The sequence below is a fragment of the Neopelma chrysocephalum genome, unplaced genomic scaffold (genome assembly GCF_003984885.1).
Source record: "Neopelma chrysocephalum unplaced genomic scaffold, ASM398488v2 Primary Assembly neopelma1_147, whole genome shotgun sequence".
NCBI lineage: Eukaryota > Metazoa > Chordata > Aves > Passeriformes > Pipridae > Neopelma > Neopelma chrysocephalum.
Window position 1 is genome coordinate 8,048,353 of NW_020897809.1, and position 19,919 is coordinate 8,068,271.

General features: G+C 45.3%; 1 protein-coding gene across 7 annotated transcripts in view; it reads right to left on the bottom strand.

Annotated features, from left to right (window-relative positions):
• GRIP2 (glutamate receptor interacting protein 2) overlaps positions 1-19,919 on the bottom strand; it is a 279,768-nt gene that overhangs the window by 46,734 nt on the left and 213,115 nt on the right. For all 7 annotated transcript variants that reach the window (XR_003536975.1, XM_027700692.1, XM_027700693.1 and 4 more), the window contains 6 exons: positions 13,689-13,769; positions 10,446-10,581; positions 9,513-9,658; positions 6,601-6,687; positions 6,239-6,314; positions 5,470-5,615 (listed from right to left, as the gene is read on the bottom strand). Coding sequence is in view for 6 of the 7 variants with exons in the window: in XM_027700692.1 (XP_027556493.1) it covers positions 5,470-5,615; positions 6,239-6,314; positions 6,601-6,687; positions 9,513-9,658; positions 10,446-10,581; positions 13,689-13,769 (672 nt within the window). In the remaining variant the exon portion in view is untranslated. The remainder of the gene's footprint in view (positions 1-5,469; positions 5,616-6,238; positions 6,315-6,600; positions 6,688-9,512; positions 9,659-10,445; positions 10,582-13,688; positions 13,770-19,919) is intronic.

Consider the following 19,919-nt stretch of genomic DNA (forward strand, 5'->3'; position numbering starts at 1 on the left):
TCAGGACACAGCTGTTACAGGCTTTCCCCCAAACAAGCAAAAAAGAAAAGATACAAAGATACAGGATCCCACTTTCTGAAGTACTCAGAAGCCTCATGGCTGATGACCAGCACACAAACCAGTCAACTCTTCTGTGTTTCAGCACCAGCTTCAAAATACCAGCTCAACTGCTCATTTGAGCTCCTCCAGTGTCAGTGGGAACAGACACAGCACTGTCTACCCGTGCGCTTACAACAGCTTCCTCTCTCCCATCAAACAATACAGGGGTAAGTCATGTTTAAAAGATGCATTTCTGCAATAAGCTTAATAGGTGCTGTAAGTGAGACTACGAAACTCCTACGAAATTGCACCTGGTAGTATAAGCCTGCACCAGACCTATCCATCTCTTCTGAGGAAGGGGGAGGAAAAAGAAAACCTGCATTTCTGGCTGATTAGACAGAAATTCCCTCCACCTCTATTACACACATTTGCTTCCAGATTACCTAAAGCCATCATAAAGAGGTAAGATTAACAAATTTGTTATTACCATCAGATATTCAACAACCAATAGCCCATGTGTAGTTGACCCCCACACAAAAGCACTCATGAAGGCCCAGCCATCTACTTTGAAGGAAAGGCCAGCAGAGCCCTCTGAACACCTGATGCCTCCTCAGCCCTTAATTATTCATAGTAAGGCTTTTCCCTTCCAAAGCTATGCTCCACTAAAAATGCTGATGTTACTTGGCTCCAAAGCTTGATGCATGGCTCATTCTTGTTCTCTGATAAATGGGAGCACTAATGCAGATCCGGGAAACTAAGCCGCAGCAAGGTCTTTCCTGAGATTTGTTGAAGGTGCTGAGTCTCTGGAGACAGAAATTTACCTTGGAAATTCCCCTTGGGGATCATCCAAGGGATGTTCAGGCTCTGGTCTACTCACCATGGCCTTTTTCACAGGGGAGGAAGGAGGAGGAATGAGCCACGTTAAAGGTTATGCAGGCTTCAAATAAAACAGTGTTTATTCTCTGATGTAAAGGACCACTGGGGAGATCTGCAGGCCCTGGTAAAAAGCACAGTCCCAGTTTAATCAAAAGATGCACAAAGCACCCAGCTAAAGCCTGCAGAAGGTGCACTTAAGCCTTTGTTGGCAAAGGAAACACCAAGAGACTGAGGATCTATTCCGACAGCAAACACCAGCTATATGTTAGCTTTGCTGCCTGTGTATGTCCAGTACATATCCTCTGAAGAGGGACACAGATTTATATCCCTCCAGCTGAAGGGAAGAAGGTAGGGAAAATAAAATCATGAAAAGAGCTAGCTGGAGTATTACACCTTTCTTTGCAAGGAAAATACCAACTCCTCTCCCTTTTACCCAGTGTCCAAGCTTCTCAGCTTTACTAAGTGTTTCCCAGGGAGGTCTCAGCATGATGGTGAGAAGAAAAAGCCTCAGGGCCTCAGGACTGAGGTTACCAATAAGACTGTAAGAAACCACAGTCCTGCCTCCAGCCCATGGTCACTTCTCCCACCACACACAGCACAGTCCACCTCACCATCCCTTTTAATTCTCATCTCCAGTGGCATAGATGAGAATTGCTCCAAATCCATTTTATAGAGGCATTTGTTGAGGAAATACCAGCCAAGACTCTATTAATTATTCCAGGGAAAGATTTGGCTCGAATCAAAGGTCAGGAGTCTGCAATCCAGCAATATTTGTGAGGTGTGATTAACACGGGGCTATTACACTCAAGCTAATTTAAAAAGAAACACAGAGGGGACAGAGCAGGCCATGCAATAACTTTACTGTAGGGAGTCAATGGGCATTGCTGCATTGGCACCATGAGCTGTTTCTGCACCATCACATAAAGCTGCAACCTCCCAGGGGGACACGAAGGGCCATGCAACATCTGCTCACACCCATAAGCTTGAGGGGTACTCACTAGTATTGTGGTGGATACAAGGGAAACAGAACATGCTCCAGGTTCTCAGACACCCCAGTGCCAAAGACACAGGAGAGCTGATCACCTCACCACTCAAAGCTGGGGGTTGGCAGGTGTTTTCTAGAAGATCTTTCTCTCAACAGCTTATTTTGGAGGAAATACTGGGGGCAGGTTTCCTTCTTGCACTGGGTTTCTTTGAGACCTACTTGGCTTTGCTCACCTCCCTAAGGAGGCTCTTGTAACCAGCCTGGAAAGTGCAATTACCTGGGGAACAAGTGAGGTGTGATGGTTGGGATGATTTTTCCCTGCTGTAATGCAGTTTGGGAGTGCAGAGAAAATGAAAAGGGAAAAGGGGAAAGGGGAAAGGGGAAAGGGGAAAGGGGAAAGGGGAAAGGGGAAAGGGGAAAGGGGCCTCCATTGCAAATGCAAACAGAATAAACCAAAAACTCCTAGAAGGATCAAACCAGGGAGCTGCCCCCTTCCTGAAACAGCTCTTGTTCCCTCCAGCTTCACAGGCACATGGAGGCATTTGACTTCCTGGATTCCTCTTCAAGCCCTTCAGACCCTCAGCAGACACTGAATGGTCACCCATTTGTGGGACCCTACCAGCCCTCCACCCCATCAGCAGGAATGCTCCAGAGGCCTAGAACTCCTCAGCCTAAAACTGAGTGGGTGGAGGGGCAGCCAGGGGAAGAGAGAGGAGGAGGAGGACACAACAAGTTGATTTGCTCATCCGTCATCTCTGACTGAGACCTTTCCCCCCTCATGAGTCAACACTAAGAACTTGCAGCCCAGTGCCCCAGTTCGTGGCACACTCCACTTATTTACAGAGTTACTATTCAAATACCATTTTCTGGCTGATCAGCTTATTTGTGGTGGTTTGTTTTCTTCTTACCCTCCCTTTTTAAAAGGCCCATAAGATAGAGTGCCACCACAGGAAAGCATCTGTTCATTGCAAGGTTTATCTGGCATCAGCAAAGGGCAGAGATTTTCCCAATGCCCAAGGGAAATGCATGCCCAGTTGGCACTCCTTTTAAATGGGAACGGCAGATTAATTTAATTCCTTTAGTAGTCTTGAGAAATCTCAGCCTATTTGATTAAAAGCCTGCCATGGCCCCATCCTACTCTGGCCTCTCTGGAGAAATCCCAAAAGCTGGGGGATGCTCGGTGGCGATGGCAAGCAACTGCCATGTCCCTCACACCAAGAGCAGGGCTGGCCCCATGCAGCTCTCAGTTTTGGCTGGAAAACCACACAGCCAGCTGGGGAACACTGTGATTCAATGCTCCCCCGCAGCAACCTTGGTCTCTCACCAAGGACAGATGCAAAAAACCAACTTTCCCTCCTCGAGGGTCAGCTCACACCTTCCCAGCATGTACAGCTGCAACAGAGAGTGCGATGTAAAAACCTCTATTTTCCCTAGGGATGAACAGGCCAAGCACCACTTTGTGGTGCCCAGCCCCTTCACCAAGTTTTCAAAATGGGAATTAAGAGTGCTTCCTTCATGCTAAAAATATGCCCACACCACTCTGAGCACCTGCTCTTCCCTTCCCTCATCATCTTCCTGGGCTGGTAAAGAGAATGGCTATGAACTGGGAACGATGTACTCATGTCCCATTGCAGTTATTAGCTGTTGCCTGGCAAAACTCTCTGCAGAGACTGTTTTAAGCTACATGTTCTGCATCATCTTGCCTTAAAAGAAAGCAGGACAGGTATATCCTTTTACAGGGTTGGGGAGAGCACTCTCCAGGCAGAAATTATCCAAAAAATGGGCTGTTTTTACATCTTGGGAAGTATCTAGTTCTGGTCCACAATATAGCAACACAAGATGGAGAATCACTGCATAAAACCCTGCCATGCCTCCATGTTCACACAACCCTAACAGTTTCAGGTGGGAGAGTTACTCAAGAAGAAACACCAAGACACCTTCATGGCTATTTTTGCTCCAAGTCGGGTTTTAAAACATTTAGCTTTCTGCAACATAGACTCCAGGGGACCACACAAACAATAACCGCCCCAAAAGGCCCATTTCCCACACACTTAATTGTTTGCTATTGTTCAGACTTGAAAGCTCTGTGCAAAATCCCACCTTATTTCCACCTGTCCCCTCCCTGGAGCAGCCTGTGAGGAGAGAAATGGACATCCTTTCCTGACCATTGCAGCCTTACTCCAAAACAATCACAGAAAGGTAGAAAATAGCGTTTTCCATCATTTATCATGAACACCAGCCAGTTTCTAAAGATAAGCTGCTCCTGTAACATGGCAGAATCCAGGCAGAGTGCAAGAAACTGCTGAGGCATCAGTGTTTCCTTCCAGCTCTCTCATGGAGAAGGTGTCTGTGTGGCACACAGCTGCCCAGCTCCTGGCAGCCACCTCCCCCAGGGGAGAGCTGGTATGTCCGTGCTTGTGGAGCTTCTGCCAAAAGGAAGGGGAAAGTTTGAGGGAAGGAGACTCAACAGGAAGCAGAAAGCCCTCAGGGCTGTCAAAAGGAGTTCCCTTATCCTGATGCAACCCTCTTGCACATTGCATGGAGCGAATTCTGGTGTTCTCAGCTCTCTTTCCCTGGGGGTGACATGGTATCCAACTCTCTCAGCTTCAGATCCTTTTCATTTTCCTCCACACTGACAAATTAGAAAACAACCTGATGGACTCCTACTCCTCACTTGGATTCCAGTCTCAGACATGCTGGACTGGTTTACAAGATTTGTGGAAAAGACCCCAAGCTAGTCCAGTTCACGGTTCCAGTGGAGGCAGAAACCCCTCTGGAGACATATGCAATATCAAAAACTAACCCACAGCTCAGTGAGCTTCCAGAACCAACACAGCTTCGAACTCTGTGGTAACCTTAAACTCATTAACAACACTCCCTGCAGTAACAGCTCTGTGCCACAAAGCCAGTTCAAAATGCCTTTACAGTAGCTAATAATAAACCCTTTCCCAGGGCTTGAAACTGAAAATCAAATGAAAAAAAACCTCAACCACCAACCCACCAAACCCTCAAACTTAATATCTACTCTGTAAAATGCTTTTTAGAAATGCCCATCCTCTGCCCTCCAGTAAATTCTGTCTTATTTGGGGTCAATCTGTTGATCACCCCTCATTTATTTCAGAAGCAGATCTGAAGTAACATTTCTAAGAAAAATAGCTCCAGAATTAAGCAGGGTCAAAATTCAGAACCAAAGCCAGAGCAAGTCTCTGTCTCCATGCAGTTCACTCCCCTGCACACATTTAATAGCCCTATTTGCAGTGCTGGCAGAGTGCTCCAGCCTCCTTTAACTCTGACTTCTCCTATGCCCTCTTTGCCTACATTACAAAATCCCCTTTCCCCCCACTCCTCTAAAACCACTCATCATTCCTATCGAGACACATCACTGGATAAGAGCATTTCAAAAGCATTTAACTAATCCAGCTTTGAACTCTACCCCCTACACCCATGCTGGCAGCACATTGCTCAGCGATTTTTCCACTGGAACTGAATATCCCAATTACTGTCTCCAGTCTCACATACTTTCCAGGCAGTCTGTAAAAAAGATGCCATCACAACCATCTTGTCCTTACCCATGATGGTCACATCATACTCGATCTGGAAGAGTGCCTCCTGGCTGCACTGCCGCAGGATGTTGAGGGCGTCAGCGTGGGTCATGCTGTGCAGAGGGATCCCATCAACGCTCAGCAGCCTGTCCCCAATTTTCAGGGACCCTTCCCTGTAAGAAGCCACAGGCAAAATTTTTTTTTTTATATGTATTTATTTATATTTAGATACATAATCTATGTATGTTTATATATTTATCTATATTTCTACAGATAAATTAGCTATATATCTATATAACCAATATATAAATACATAAGTATATATATTTTTGTGTGCACACACATGTTTGTGTGTATGTATATATATATATACACACATATTAAAAAGTCAGTTAATCTCATTCTGTAGGAATTGAATACTCATTGGGACAATAGTCTGGGCTATTTATAGTACAAGGCCCATCATACTAAATTATGAGCATGAGTGTAGATAGACTGGCTCCTGCTTTCCAAAATAGCATCAGCGATTCATCTGCACGGGGCTAATGAAGTGGCTGCCTCTGGAAGAGGAGTTTCTGCTTATAACTATAACATCTACACATGAGTCAGCCTGTGAGCACCGGGTCCTTCCTCCCCACATTCCACAGGCCACCTCTGTCATTCCACACCACCAGCATGAGAAGCCTTGGGGAGGCACCAGCAAGGAGGGCCAAGAATGACACACATCCGAGAGCAGGGTGAGAGCTGCAGGTCTGTCTTGTGAGAGCACGTGCCAGAGGTGTGACACGAGCAGTACCTGTCTGCTGGGCCACCCGGCCTCACGTAGGTGAGCACCAGAGGTCTGGACTTGTGCCAGTCTTCATGAGCTCCCCCTGGAATCAAACCGGGAAAGCCATAAGTCACGGGAGGTTTAAAAGTCTGAATGAGAGTGCTGAGAAAGAAGGGACATTATCACACAACAGCTGACACAGCCTGAAAGCAAAACGACTGCCCTGGATCAGACAGCTGGCAGTCCTTGAAGGCTGCAATGGATTCTCTCCAGGATATGCTTTTATTGCTCAGCTGAAGTTTATGACATTCACCGTCTTATTTTCCCACTTCCCAAATCACCTCTGCCAGTGCTTGTCCTCTCTGCTTTTCTATGGAGCAGCTACTAACCTCTCAGCACGAAGCCAAAGCTGTTGCCTTCCTTGTAGAGGGAAACTTCTATGGTCTTGGGAATAATGCCAGCACTGCTTTCTGGCACTAGAGGAAGAGAGAAAGACCCAGTTACCCCCAGATAAACCTTTTCCAACCATCCTGCAAAATGTATCAAAACTCATCCAAACATCATTGAAATGTTGAAAGTCCAGCCCAAAGCCCATATTGTATCTTGCCTATTTGGAAGCAAAAAGAACCCAACCCAGACACATGAACGAACCTTCATCAGAGCCAACCATCATGTTTTAGGGTGATTTCACCAGTTCAGTGTAGTGCATCTCCCCTCAAATTTGTCTCGGTTAATACTCTGACATTCAAGTAAAACCATCTCGTTTATCAACTGGCTTTAATGTGTTCAGCTTTTCTCAAAAGCTTCTGCCACAGATAGAAACTTATTAAAAAAAAACCCCAGCAGCAGCATAAGGAATCGAGTCACTGGCTGACCTTAAAGAAAATGAAAATCCCAAATCCTCAGTGCAAAAGGTTGGGGTTTTTTCCCTTACCTCTCATATTTTGGATTTAAAAAAGATTAACTGAATCTTTAAACTGATCCCAGGGGCAATTCAGTAATTTTACGTTAAATACACAGTACTATTTGTACAAAATACAAAATGTACAAAAGTAAAGAGAAAAAGAAAGAAACTGTTTCTAACCCTTTTGCCATCCTCTGCTATTTGATGATTTATTGCACTACTGCAGGAAGTACAGGACAATTTCCCAGTCTTCTCCATCCAGAACTGCACATGGCATTTCAGCCTGGTCCACTCTGAAAATTCCTAATCTTCAAACCAAGTACCATGAATGGCCACAAGGATAATCAGAAAAAAATAAGACTAAGAACTTGACTTCAACCTGGCAAACTGGAGCTGAAAGCTGCCCTAGGCACATCCACACCAGCATTTCCCTTGGCTCAGGAGGGGGTTTTTGAAGTGAATCTCCCTTCCATCCTCACTGCCAAGGACCCTGAAGGCTTGCAACCTGCACCCAAATTAGGGTTAAACCAGCCCTTAAGCTAACCCAAAAGACATGGAGTGGAGGCATGGTACCACCCTACAGGCAGACAGCCCTGGGGATCAGGCTACAGCAAGGCCAAATAAACCTCCAAAACACTGTCCCCACTTTGCTCCTGCTGTGGTGCAGAGAGCTAACAGGGACACAGCCCAGAAATACTCCAGAAGGGAAAAGCTCAGGGCACAGGAAGGTTCACAGATAAGGGTTGATACTCGAATACCAAGAAAAGGGTATAAAGCATCCACAAATGAGTTCAGAAACCATTCAATTTCTGTCCTAAGTATCCAAACATGAAGTGCTGCAACAGCCTTTCATAAGATCAGCAGGAGCAGGGAAACCTAAGCCAGTATTAATCGGGGACTCAGTTTATTTATGAAAGAGAATGATACGACACAGTGGCCTGAAAACTGGGCCTGGACTTGCAAGATCTCTTCCAAAGAAGGAGATTACAAAGTGAGGAGAAAAATTCAAACCAACAAGCATGAGCTATTGAATTGCACTGTATTTCTGCTCTTTGCCCAGGGAAAGAGAGGGAGAGAGAGGCGAGTACACACAGCAATAACAAACCCTCACAGCAGATAAAAGCCCACAATGAATTGGAACCAGGCAATAATTGACAATCCCCTGTATTTTGCAGTGCTTCTTTGTTTGGATCATTCATAAACAGCCCCAATAATGTCACTGGAGAGAAGTCGCTATCTCAGTGTGCTCTTCCTGCTCATTCAGAGCCGAGGACATTTCGCGTCGCTGCTATTGATTGAGCCATGCGGCATTGGCACCGCTCCTCAGCTGGGAAGCACAGCTTATCAGATCCCTGACAGCCAGGCTCACAGACACAGGAAAAGGTTAAGAGTGGTCATGCCTAGGGAGCATGAGAACATGGAAAACTTGAGCCACAGTTGGCTTTAGTAGGGTTGTATGCAAAAGCTCACTAACATTTACAGCAGAACAGAGGGGAATGATGGATAGAGATTCAACTAATCCAGATTAGATTTTTCTCTTTTTTGGGCTTTACATATTAATTTATATCTTGAATACTTTTCATATAAAGGCAGCAGCTAGAGCAAAGCTACGAAGTGTAAGATAGCTTCCTATCTGGGGCAAAATGTTTAGATTTCATTAGTTTTGTTTTTCCTGTCATCTTATTTTTAGTTGTTCTATTTCTTCTGCCCAATCATCCTCTGATTGATCTGGGTAACGGAATGACTAATAACAGGGGAGATTGTTTTCACAGTGGAAAGACTGTGATGAGAAACTGTATCGAGGAATTTGTTTTAATCAGAAACCTCAATCATCAAAACAAATGAGGGCAAGAGCACACAGTCTCCCACATTAGGATACAAGCCCACTGAGTTAGGCTTGCCAGCTCCTGCCAGGGCCCCTTAGCTGGAGAGCAGATTGCTTCAGCTTCCCTTCTGAAAACACATAACACTTCAAAGCATCCTGAGGACTAACAGCACTTGCCACAGTTCCGAAAAGAGCATCTGGCAATACATGTTTAAGACTGAATAAAACCTCCCGTAGCCACGCTCCAAAAGGGAAAAAGAAAAACAAGCTGAAGCAGCATCAGGAGGCAGATTGGCCTGTGCTACCAAGTCACTCCGAGGCAAGACAGACCTAATCAGCCATCCCCTGCCGGTGTGCATGAACAGGCACCCACTGTGCTGGAAAAAGTGCTCTGCTCCGACTGCACACAGCTCTGCAGCATCCGCCGCCGCGCTGCGAGCAGATGAAGGCAACGTCAAAATGCCCCTGGACACTGCCTTGGCCATGGCAGCCAATGCACGAGCAAGTCCATCTGCACCCCGGGACAAAAAGCAGCCAGGGAGAGAGATCAGCGTTATCAGGGAGGCACCCACCGGCTGGCGGAAGCTCATACTCTACTTCCAGCACTACCCTTTCGCCCACGTTTTTCAGCAGGCTTATGATCTCATCATGTCGCAGCTTGGTCAGGTTAATGCCATTCACTGACTTGATGTAATCCCCGACGTTCAGCTGGTCGCTTCTGCAAAGAAATAAAAAGCAAAAAAAAGCAGTGGTAGCACAAAGACTCTGCTACATCCAGCCTGGGCACGGCTGGCTGGTAACTGGAGGAGTTTTGGAACAAGCCACCAATGCTGGGCTGATCTCAGCTGTCTGCTGTCTGATTGCATGTGTCTGCTATCACAAGGAAGTGCTAAAATTGAAGCCATCTATCTTTCCTGGTGGCAAGTGTTCAGATCTGTACATATAGCAACAATCGCAGCGTACGCGTTCGCAACCTCTCTTTTGTTGCTCAGTTCCCATTCATGCAGAGCAATTAGTCAAAGAAAAGCACACCAAGAGCTGTCTGAAGAAAAAGAAAACTTCTTTCCTTTTGCCTGTTTTCTGCAAAACTGTTCGAATATTCCTTCCCTTTCTCTGTTTCTTGGAACCTCTCTTTGCCCATTCCTTTTCTGAGCCAATAATGTTACTTACAGACTCAGTATTCAGAGCAGATACAATATTAAACCACTTAGCTTGATCAAGATGTATTGTACCATGCAGCTCTCCTGACAAGGCTGCCTAATTTCACAGAATCCCTAATATCCCTACACAAAATTTCAGAGCATAATTGCACAGAGCATAGGAAATAACTCAAAATAGAAGATGTTCTACTTACTGAAGCAACAACTTTGCATTCTGGGGCACTTGAAAAAAGGGAGTTGGGTGCCAATGACTTTAATTATAACTCTATTCATTCAGTAGCTGGAACGTGCAACTATTCCTCTCCAGTTCTGCTGTGCTCTCTGCATCCCATTTCCATTTCTCACCTTGCAGCCAGTCCTCCTGGCCTCAGGTTGGAGACTCTTGGCTTTCCATCTTTGTCTGTACCACCTGAAATGGTTAACCCAAGGGTGCTTCCTTCCTTCTTAATCAGCTCCACAATGGTGACCCCTCTGAACTCCTCTGAAAGATCAGGAATAAAGACAAACATCTCAGTGGAAGGCACATTCCTCCCAATCCCAAGGACATCCTTTTCCTAGAGGTGGTGATTTGTACAACTAGCACGAAGAGAAAACATCAGTCTATTTAAAATTAAGTTGTGAAACAGAAGTGTGTCCTGGTAGATCCACAGCAGTGTTTGCATGCAGGGCTGGCAGGCAGGACCAAGGAAGATAAAGCAGAGGAATGAGGGCTTGTGAGAGAATAAAAACCTTGTGTTTCAAGGTGCTGAAGGCAGTGGAAGAAATCAGAACCAGGATTATGGGATCTCAGCAATGGTCTAGGGAGATCACCTCACGGAATTATGCTTGATATGGAGTGGGGAGGGTGCTAACAGGGCTACATGTCAGGCAGTCACAGTCACATGCTAGGAAGATGCTGTGGACCTGCAGTAGCTGCCTGGATGGACAGAACAGGGTGGATCTTAAAATACTGTGATTAAAAAAATATCTTGAGACATCAATATAGTGTGAGGAGGGGTAGGATCCTGCAATCATTAGGGGAAGGAGGGGGAGACATGACCTGCATTCATTCACAGCAGTCTCCTCACCCATTTGCACCTGGTCCAAGTCAAACTCCCTATTACCCACCTCATCTACAGCTGGCATTGAGGACGAGTCACTTTTACAACATGACTGGTTCCACATGCACTGCCTGCCATAATACATATGTCCAAGTTTAGGGGGTGAACACCCCACACCTGCTGCACCAGTACTGCTCTCTGTGTGCTGCAGGCAGTGTATATTTTACCTTACTCTAGTCCAAGACAACATTCCTGTCTGTCCAGCACCTACATATAAGCCCAATCTGGTATCAGTTTTGATCCCATAACAGCTCATGTCTGGATTTTACAAAAACAGGGTCCCTAAACTATTCCATCTTCTAGATTTGGCATAGACAAGGGCAGTAAGTTAGCAGGAGAGCCAGCTCTGGCCCAAGGAAAGACCAAGAGCTCTGCAGACTTGGCAAAAGGCAGCTCTGCATTACTCCACATGACAGACCTCACATTCTTTGCTCAAAGGGTGACTAGCCCTGGGGCAAATAGGACGACTTCCACACCTTGCCATCTTAGAGCCTCCTCTAAGAAGCTTTTACACAATTTGTCTACAATGTGATCCATCCATCTCTACTGTCTCCCACAATTTTACAGGAGGAAACCAGTCACCCTCACACAGAGCACCTCTCCAAGGCTGTGCAGGAGAAGGTGATGATGGGCATTGGCAGCACATGACAAACAGCTGTCCCACAGATGTGGACTAAAACCCACGCTGCAAATGGCCCAGGAGCTTGTTTGCACAGCAAACCTCACCAGGCTTGGATGAGATGCTGTTTGGTGAGGGAACTTTTGAAACCCCTCGCACACTGTGATTTCTAGAGCAAGGCAGGGCCCCTTAAACAGCATATTGACAAAGAAGATCCATGCTGCTGCAGGGCTCTCTCCCTCCATCCAAAACACAGCCTCGTTTGGCACTGTGGTGCCTCATCACTAGCACTTTGCTCCTCTGTAAAGTCACCATGACACCAGAAATTGCACCTCACTTAGAGTCCTGTCATGTACTACCTGTTTTGTAAAGCACTTCCAAGAATAATCTGTGCACTTGATAATGTGAGTAGGGAACCTCTTTGCAATCTAGCGCCAGTCTGGCAGGCGCTTAGGCCCTGCTGGGCACCCATTTAACGTGGCACTGGCAGCTCATTGTAAAAATGTCAGGTCCATAATACTTCTGCTCTTTAAACTCAGTTTTGATCCCCTGCCAACCGCAGTAACTTAGTTTTTAATTCACCAACCCAGGATCCCAGGGGCTGCCAGAAACTTTGGTGGGGCTCCCCGCCGTGCTGGAAGGAACACCATCCGGCACTATCCTGCAAATTTCCTCTCAACTACAGACACGACTGATCAACACAGATGGTGCTGCAAGGGGAGATTATTAGCTCTTCAATGGGGTTTAATTTCGATCCTTGATAAGTGTTTAAAATGAGAGCTCCCAGAGTGCAATTACCCATTGTTACGGGTTCAAGGAGAAATCACTGCTTCAAAAAAAAGGGAAGTCCCTGAGATCAATGGATCAAAGTAAGCAATAAGGGATTTTGACTAATGCCTCTATAAATCTACTGCCACTGTCACAGACACACACAGATGTAAAAGTGAGCTGGTTATGGAGGATCTGGTCCTTCAAGACACAGCCTTTGAGTGTCATATAAGAGTAGTCTTGGATTTCTTCTGTTGCTTGGATTTTGCTGCTCAAAGGATCCCAGGGCAGAAAGAGCACACCTGAATTTTGCCCTCCCCATTGCGATGCCTCGGGCTGGGGTTGTTGGACAACAGCCTCTCCCCATCAGAGCTGTGGTACAGCAGTAATATGTTGCAGAAGCCCCAGAAGATACAGAATATCCCCTAGAACAACTGCTGAATGATGAAGCAATAGCAAAAGGGCCTCATCCTCTACAACACACTAAACCAAACCTTGACTGGATCATTAACAGTCAGAAGTCAAAATCAAGACCTTGGCTTTCCTCAGGAAGGAAATGAGTTGTTCAGAGCAGCCCATCCAGACCTGCTGGTAGACAAAGTTCAGCACCACCAGAGGCAACATATTATCAGTTCCTCAGTTCGTTTTCAGCCCCCAGAGGTGTTTCTGCATGGGAAGGTTTAACTCACACAAAAATTAGCTGTGACTGATAAATATCCAAACAAACCTAGTCCCACGTGGGAAATACAAAGCTTGGCAGATACTGCAAGTCGCCCAACAAGCTCAGCTATGGCAGCGTTTCTTCCCTCTCTCCTTTACTGCTGTTTTCTTCTCTGTGGGTGCCAGTCCAGTGCAGGAATCAGTCCTTTCTTGTCTCCCTGTAGCCACTATCAAGGGCTTCACACGAGATAGGGATTGCACCTGTAACATACCACTCACTGAGACCAGTTACTACCATCCATTTTTGCCCTCCAGGAAAAAGCCTTGCTGATAGATGCACCAAAATTAGTGTTTGGAGGGGTTTACCCATTCTAGGGGTATCCAGGTAAAGTTTAACAGATGCCACAATGTTTTAGGGCAGAAGCTGATCCCCTCCTTTACCTGGGATGCTTTGCCTCCTGGAGACCAGGGCTGCGTCCATCCCACCAGAGTCCTTGCTCCCCTTCGAGTAAGGGCCATCGTCTGTGAGCAGAGCAAACACAGAAGCTGAAATTAGTACCAAAAGCCACAAACAACTGAACCAGAGCACTTTAAAAAGTTGTCCTGGTGACACTGGGATTGGGATCACATCTGTATCACAGACTTCAGGTAAGAAAAAAACAACACCCAGCCCCAGCTTTGCACTGCACCATGTGGGCTATCCCATCTTATAGAGAGGGAGGGAAGGAAACAAGAAGGCAATAACATTATCTGATTTATTCTTCTTGGAACTAATCTGCTAGGAGAGAACAAAATTCCCTTACTCCTGCAATTATGTGGAAGAGCTGAGGACAGAGAAAGCTGTGGCATTAGTCTCAAGTTTTAAGCCTGTCATTATGCTTGTGAAGAAACTTATAGTCTTTGGAAATGGAGTTATACATCAGGACACTAACAGGGCACTAAATCACTATACTTGAATGAAATTGCCTATTCTTATAGATCCCATTATTTCAAAGTCACATTTTCCTGCTGCTGTTCCAGCCTCTGTACAACACAGAGAGCACCTTCTTTTAAGTGATTAAAAAAAAAAAAAAGTCAAAGAGAGAATAGTATTATGCACTGTAAATGCACCACCCAGCATAAGCTGAAATTTGAAGTATCTAAATATCTTTGTATTCTCCTACTGGAACACTCCTACAGAGTTATCACAGAGCTTATTTGCAGAGATCTACAGATGTCATTGCCATCCACCTAAAAATGTCTATTTTTATGGCATTTCCTAAAAAGCCGGTGCTTTTTCAATCAAGAGTTTCCAGTAACCATGTAGGATCAAATAACTCCCATTGTCAGTGACCACATTACTGGATTGCCATTTCAAATTTTTCAATAGCTGTGAAGGTTTAGAAGTTGTACATGACAGTATAAATATGGGTTACTGAAAGCCTTATCCATTTATTTCTGTCCACAGCCCTTAAGTTATATTTAAGTTACAGAGAAGTTTTTGTCTGGCTCTATACAAAGTGAATGACTTTTGTTCAGCCCCATTCCAGGGGTGTGTACAGAGAGGAGCCAAACCAAATGTTCAGTTGCTGGCAGCCCATTTCCCCCACAAACAGAAAATGATATTGTAAACTGAATCACATGCTCAAGCCCAAGGGCTTGAACACTTTTTAAAAGTAAAATGAAACAAGATTCCACCTAAAGTAATTAAGAAAAAAAAACTAACAGAAAAAATTATTCAGTGTTAATTCTTGTTGCCCCAGCTGAAGTAACTTCACAAGTTGATAAAACTCAGTGAAAAGTTTTGGCTGGGTCAACTCTGCACTTTCAAGCATAAAAAGCTGAAAAATAAACAGTATTTAGTTTTTCAGCCCAAATTTTGCAGCCCACAGAAGGACAATGTAGATATCCAGACCCTGGACTCTTCTCATGTGTCACTTTGAATGTTTTTTTCATCACCACTAAACTGAAGCTTTCTAATGAAGTAAGAAGTAGCACTTGGCCTGGAGCATCACCAAATTATGCCAAACCACTGCTGCCAAAACACTTTAACTTTGGTACCCAAACATTCAGACCTCTGTGAAACAGGGGAACAAAGCTGTGCTTTTCAAAAAAAAAAAAAAGGAGGAAAACAGATAGGGTAAAACAGTACTGTCCTGACCATGGAGATCTTGCAGCATTACTCAAAGCTGACAGTGAAAGCAGCAGCTGAGTTACAGCAAGCACCAAGGTGGGCCACTGATTTCAGGCAGGTGCTGGTACAGCCTGGAATCACTCTGAGAGCAGAAGGCTTGAACATGAAATTTGCATTTTTAATAGCAATGGCTCCTTGGGTGATGGGGAGGCCAGGGTCAGGGTTAATCTGGGCTTAATGACTCTGGAAAGAAGTTTAATTTAGTTGGGACAGTTTAGCTCCAGCATCCAATTAAAAAAAAAAAAACACCTATGCCAGCTCCTCTTCAGTAGCTGTTTGATAGTGTCACAAATTCAGAGCTTTCAATTTCTGCCACCATTGGCCATGTTCACCTTATTTTCTCTGCCTAGAAGATTTTTCCTAATATCTTGCCTTACCTTCTCTCTGTCACCCCATCCCTTGCAGAACTGCAGAGTCAGACTAACAGGAATACCTTGGGAGTATAAAACAAGGTGGCATTTCCCAGGGGAGGAGCAGGACAATGTTGATCTAACTGTTCCCTGCCCACATCGCTCAGCCCAACAGCTACAACCTCCCTTTATTTCTTTCCCAAACGCAACAGCACATTGGAAGAGGAACCCCAAACTCAAGATGCCCAGCACGAAGCTGCTTTTTCAGCACTGGAGGTAATTCCACAAACGGCACCTGCATATACCCTGAGACATCCTGGGCCGGAGCCTCTCAATGGCTCTGGAGCATCAGTGTGCCTTCGGTCCCACTGGACACTGCATTGGTGAGGACACCCCTGTGTGCAGCTGCCTTCCCCCTGAGAGCATTGCTGACAGCTCTGACCCCAGCTAACACGCTCAAAGCAGCAACGTTCTGCTGCGGATGGGATCCCTGCATTCCTGGAAACCACGCAAGATGGTTCAAAGCCAGCTCCATAATCTGCTGGCAAACTAAAGCAGTGAACCATCTGTTTCACATAAACACACCGCCCTGGACCAGACAGCCACCAGCACCCTTCTGTGCTTCATTTCCCCATCACAACCCCAATCAATGTTGATATGAAACCCCAGTTCGCTACTGGTTTCCCTCCCTACCCCAACAGCTGTTGGCAAACATGCCTTGGCTTCCCGTTCAGCAAGCAACCAGGTTGCCTGTGCATTAACAACAACTTTCACCACCAGCCAAGTGGTCAAGAGCAGTGACCCGAGCTACAGCCGCTGCCGGCAATTAGCAGCTCCCCGCCCTGCCCCGTCCCACGCTGCTCCGCTGACAGCCCTGTCAGCCGGCAAGTAATTAGCACCACAGCTCCCCTTCCTCTATTGCTTCTCCCTTCCAAACTCAGTTGATTATGTGAAAAATGTTTGGGTTTTTTCACTCATTATCTGGCTAAAGTGTTTGAACAGAAAAGGGAGCTGCCACACGCCGCCTGCCGAAATGGGAATTGGCATTTGCTTGCATGAGCATCCCCTGCCGCGCGGCGCTTTGTTCATTTGCAGCCGATTTCCTGCTCTGCCACTCAAGCTGGTATTAATGGAGTCACTGTTTTATGAGCTTTTTTTTTTTTTGTGCTAGGGGTTACTTTGTTGTTTGTTGTTTTTTTTTTTAAAGGAACTCCTTCTCTTTGTGCTCTCAGTTATTTCTCCTGCCTAGCACAGCATCAGTTCGCAGGTGAGGCTGGTAACCAGCCTGATTGCTCAGTCAGCCCAAATCGCAGCACCAGCCCAAGCACTGAAAATTCATGAATCTATTTACTCCCTAAAATTGGGAAAATAACTCTTTTTTTAAATCCTGCACAGGTTCTTTTTGCAAGCAATCAGTGCTGGAGCTATTAGAGTTGTATTTTTCCAGCTTTTTCTCTCACACCAAGAGGGTCAGAAATTTTCCAAAGAAAAGATTGTGTAATTGATGGTTTTGAAGCAGCGATGTTAATGCTGGCTCTAGGTCTTTCAGAAAAGCTCACCAAGGACATAAGACCCTCAATAAAACTGAGTGCACCCCTTTCCATATATTGATCCCATGGGAATCTGTGACAATACAGAAAAGTTCCTGTAAGTCTTTGACAACAGTTTTTGCTATTTCAGTGGCTTACTAACTCCAGGGAGAGAAGAGCTCCCAAGTCCCTACACCTTCACGCAGGGTTCTGAGCTCTCCTCCCCTGCAACAGCAGTGCCATGCAGTAGTACACATCCTGTACAGTGATAATAAAGAAAAGATAATCCTCATCTTGTTCCCCAGAAACAACCTGGAAAGATGAAGGAGTAGGAAAAAATCTCCTTGCTTTAACTGAAGTATCAGGGTCAAGAAGAAAGGAAGGTCAGGACAAACTCCACTATCTCTGTGAGCACAGGAACCAGTATCTCCTGACATCAGTTAAGTGTCAAGCCAAACTCTGTTAAAATAGGGAAAAAAAGCTTCTTCTGAAAGAGCACTGATTTAGGAGTTAATTATCCCTGCCTGTAGGGGGAAATAGGAAGGGGTTTTTTTCATTTAGAAGAGTTATTAGTCTATGTTATTAGCAGAGATCACCTCTTAATGAAAATCAGCATTGTCTAAATAAGATTCTGTGGCAATTAGGCTTGAAGTCTTCAAGTTGTTCAGATTCCTGGATCGCTTTAAGACAGTTCCCGCAGAGAAAGTGCATTAATCTTATGGGAAGACCAAGAGGTAAAACCTCCCATTTGTTTAATGGAAAAAAGACAGTTGGAGACAGTTATTTTGCTATAGGGTAATCGCACTCCTTGTTTAGAGAAATGAATACTAAACCAGCATTAAGAACCAAAAGCTGTTCATGCTAAGGCAAGACAGTATTTTTTGCTAGAATAAAAGCACGAGGCTGGAAGCAGAAATTCAAATGACTAAAACTAAGTGCGATTTGGTCCATTTTGAGGAGAATTATTTTCCTAAGTCAAGGGAGGCATTTATCTGTAATCAGGCAAAGAGCAGTCAGGGGTACATGAGCGTGGGTCAGGCAGCTAGTGATGATTCAAACTGTGGCCCTGGGAGCTAGTCTCCACGGCCTGGGGTTTTAAAGATCTCTGAGTGCCTGAAGATGCAGACATGTACTTCAAAAACAGACTATAATCATCTAGCTGTATCTTTAGGCACCTAATCACCTTTTAAAAATTGAGATATTACTAGAAGGAGGAGAGGGGGAAAGTGATATATCCACTCATGTCCGTTCTGAATCTCAGATTGGTGTTTAGCTCCCAAAAGACACGGCCTGGCCAGGGGTTGGACCATCATCAGAGGACAGTGACACAACCCTTCTCACCCCTCCCCGGGCCGGTACTGCACATGGCATCACACCCGGAGGCATCTTATGCACCAGTAATGGATTTGGGTTTGATTGCAAGGCTGTACACAGCCGACCCTCCAGCACACTCCCCCAAGGGCAGTTTGGGTTATTTCAGCGCCGCTGCAGCAGGTCAGAGACGGCTCTGCACGAGAGTGGCACAGCGGTGGCCTCTCATCTTCAAAGCACTTAGTCTTTAACACCAGGCAAGTAGGTCCAGAGAGGCGAGGACAGGAAAACAAAAAGCCCATTGAATGTTGTTACAAACAGATTGCATGATTTCCTGAAGCTGCTTAATTACGCAGCAAGAGCTCCTCCCATGTCTCTGCTTCAGGCAAGAGACTGTTTGCATGAAGGATCCCACCTTCTCCAAGCCTTCCTCAGCAGGTGGCTTGAATTTTCTTCTGCTCAACTAAATCCACAGCTCCTTAGGCCCTCGGAAATTTGTACATGAGTTCACTAAGGCCAGTACAGATGCTCAGTTCTTTTCCCATCTCTAGAAATGCACTGCTTTGGCTCTGTATCATTAAAGAGAATAAATAAATATAACCCAAACAAATGGATGAAACACATCTGTCAGTAATCTCCAGACTGCTTTTCCTGGAATACTACAAAAGTTGAGCTAAAGCATGATCCTGCCCTATATAAAATTAGCCCAAGCATAGAGCAACAACTACACTAAATCCTTAGGCAAGACAGGCCATGCTCCTGTGAAGTGCTTAGAACAAGAAAAAAAAATGTCCCTTTTGCTTCTGCAGCACAATTTCATTGTCATCACACTGATTTTCGCTGGTTGCATCCAAAAGAAAAAAAAAACAACCCAACCTTCAAAGGGCTCAGTGTTTCCTGGGTTTTTATTCTCCAGGAGTTGGGGTGGGGCTTTTGGAAGTATGCCAGTGAAAAACTCAGTACTCATCACAGATCTTCTCCCTCCATCAGCACAGGAAAGCCCCCATGTGATCCTGTCACAGCACTAACTCAGATTCAAGCAGGGCTTTGAAATTTTTTCCCTTCCTTTGCACTAGAAAGGTTAAAAAATTTCCCTTTTACCAGCAAGCTCAGACTGGAACAAACCAAGTTATTTTAGGAGCAGCTTCTCCCTAATTTCATAAATACATGTATCAACAAATCTAGTACAAATGGCAGAGGCTGCCTGTTGTGAAGAAGAGCCTCATATTTGTCCCTTTACTGGCAACAAATGCCCTCCCAGCACATACACAGGAGGTATTCAGAGACAAATGAGAACTTGGGGAAATGT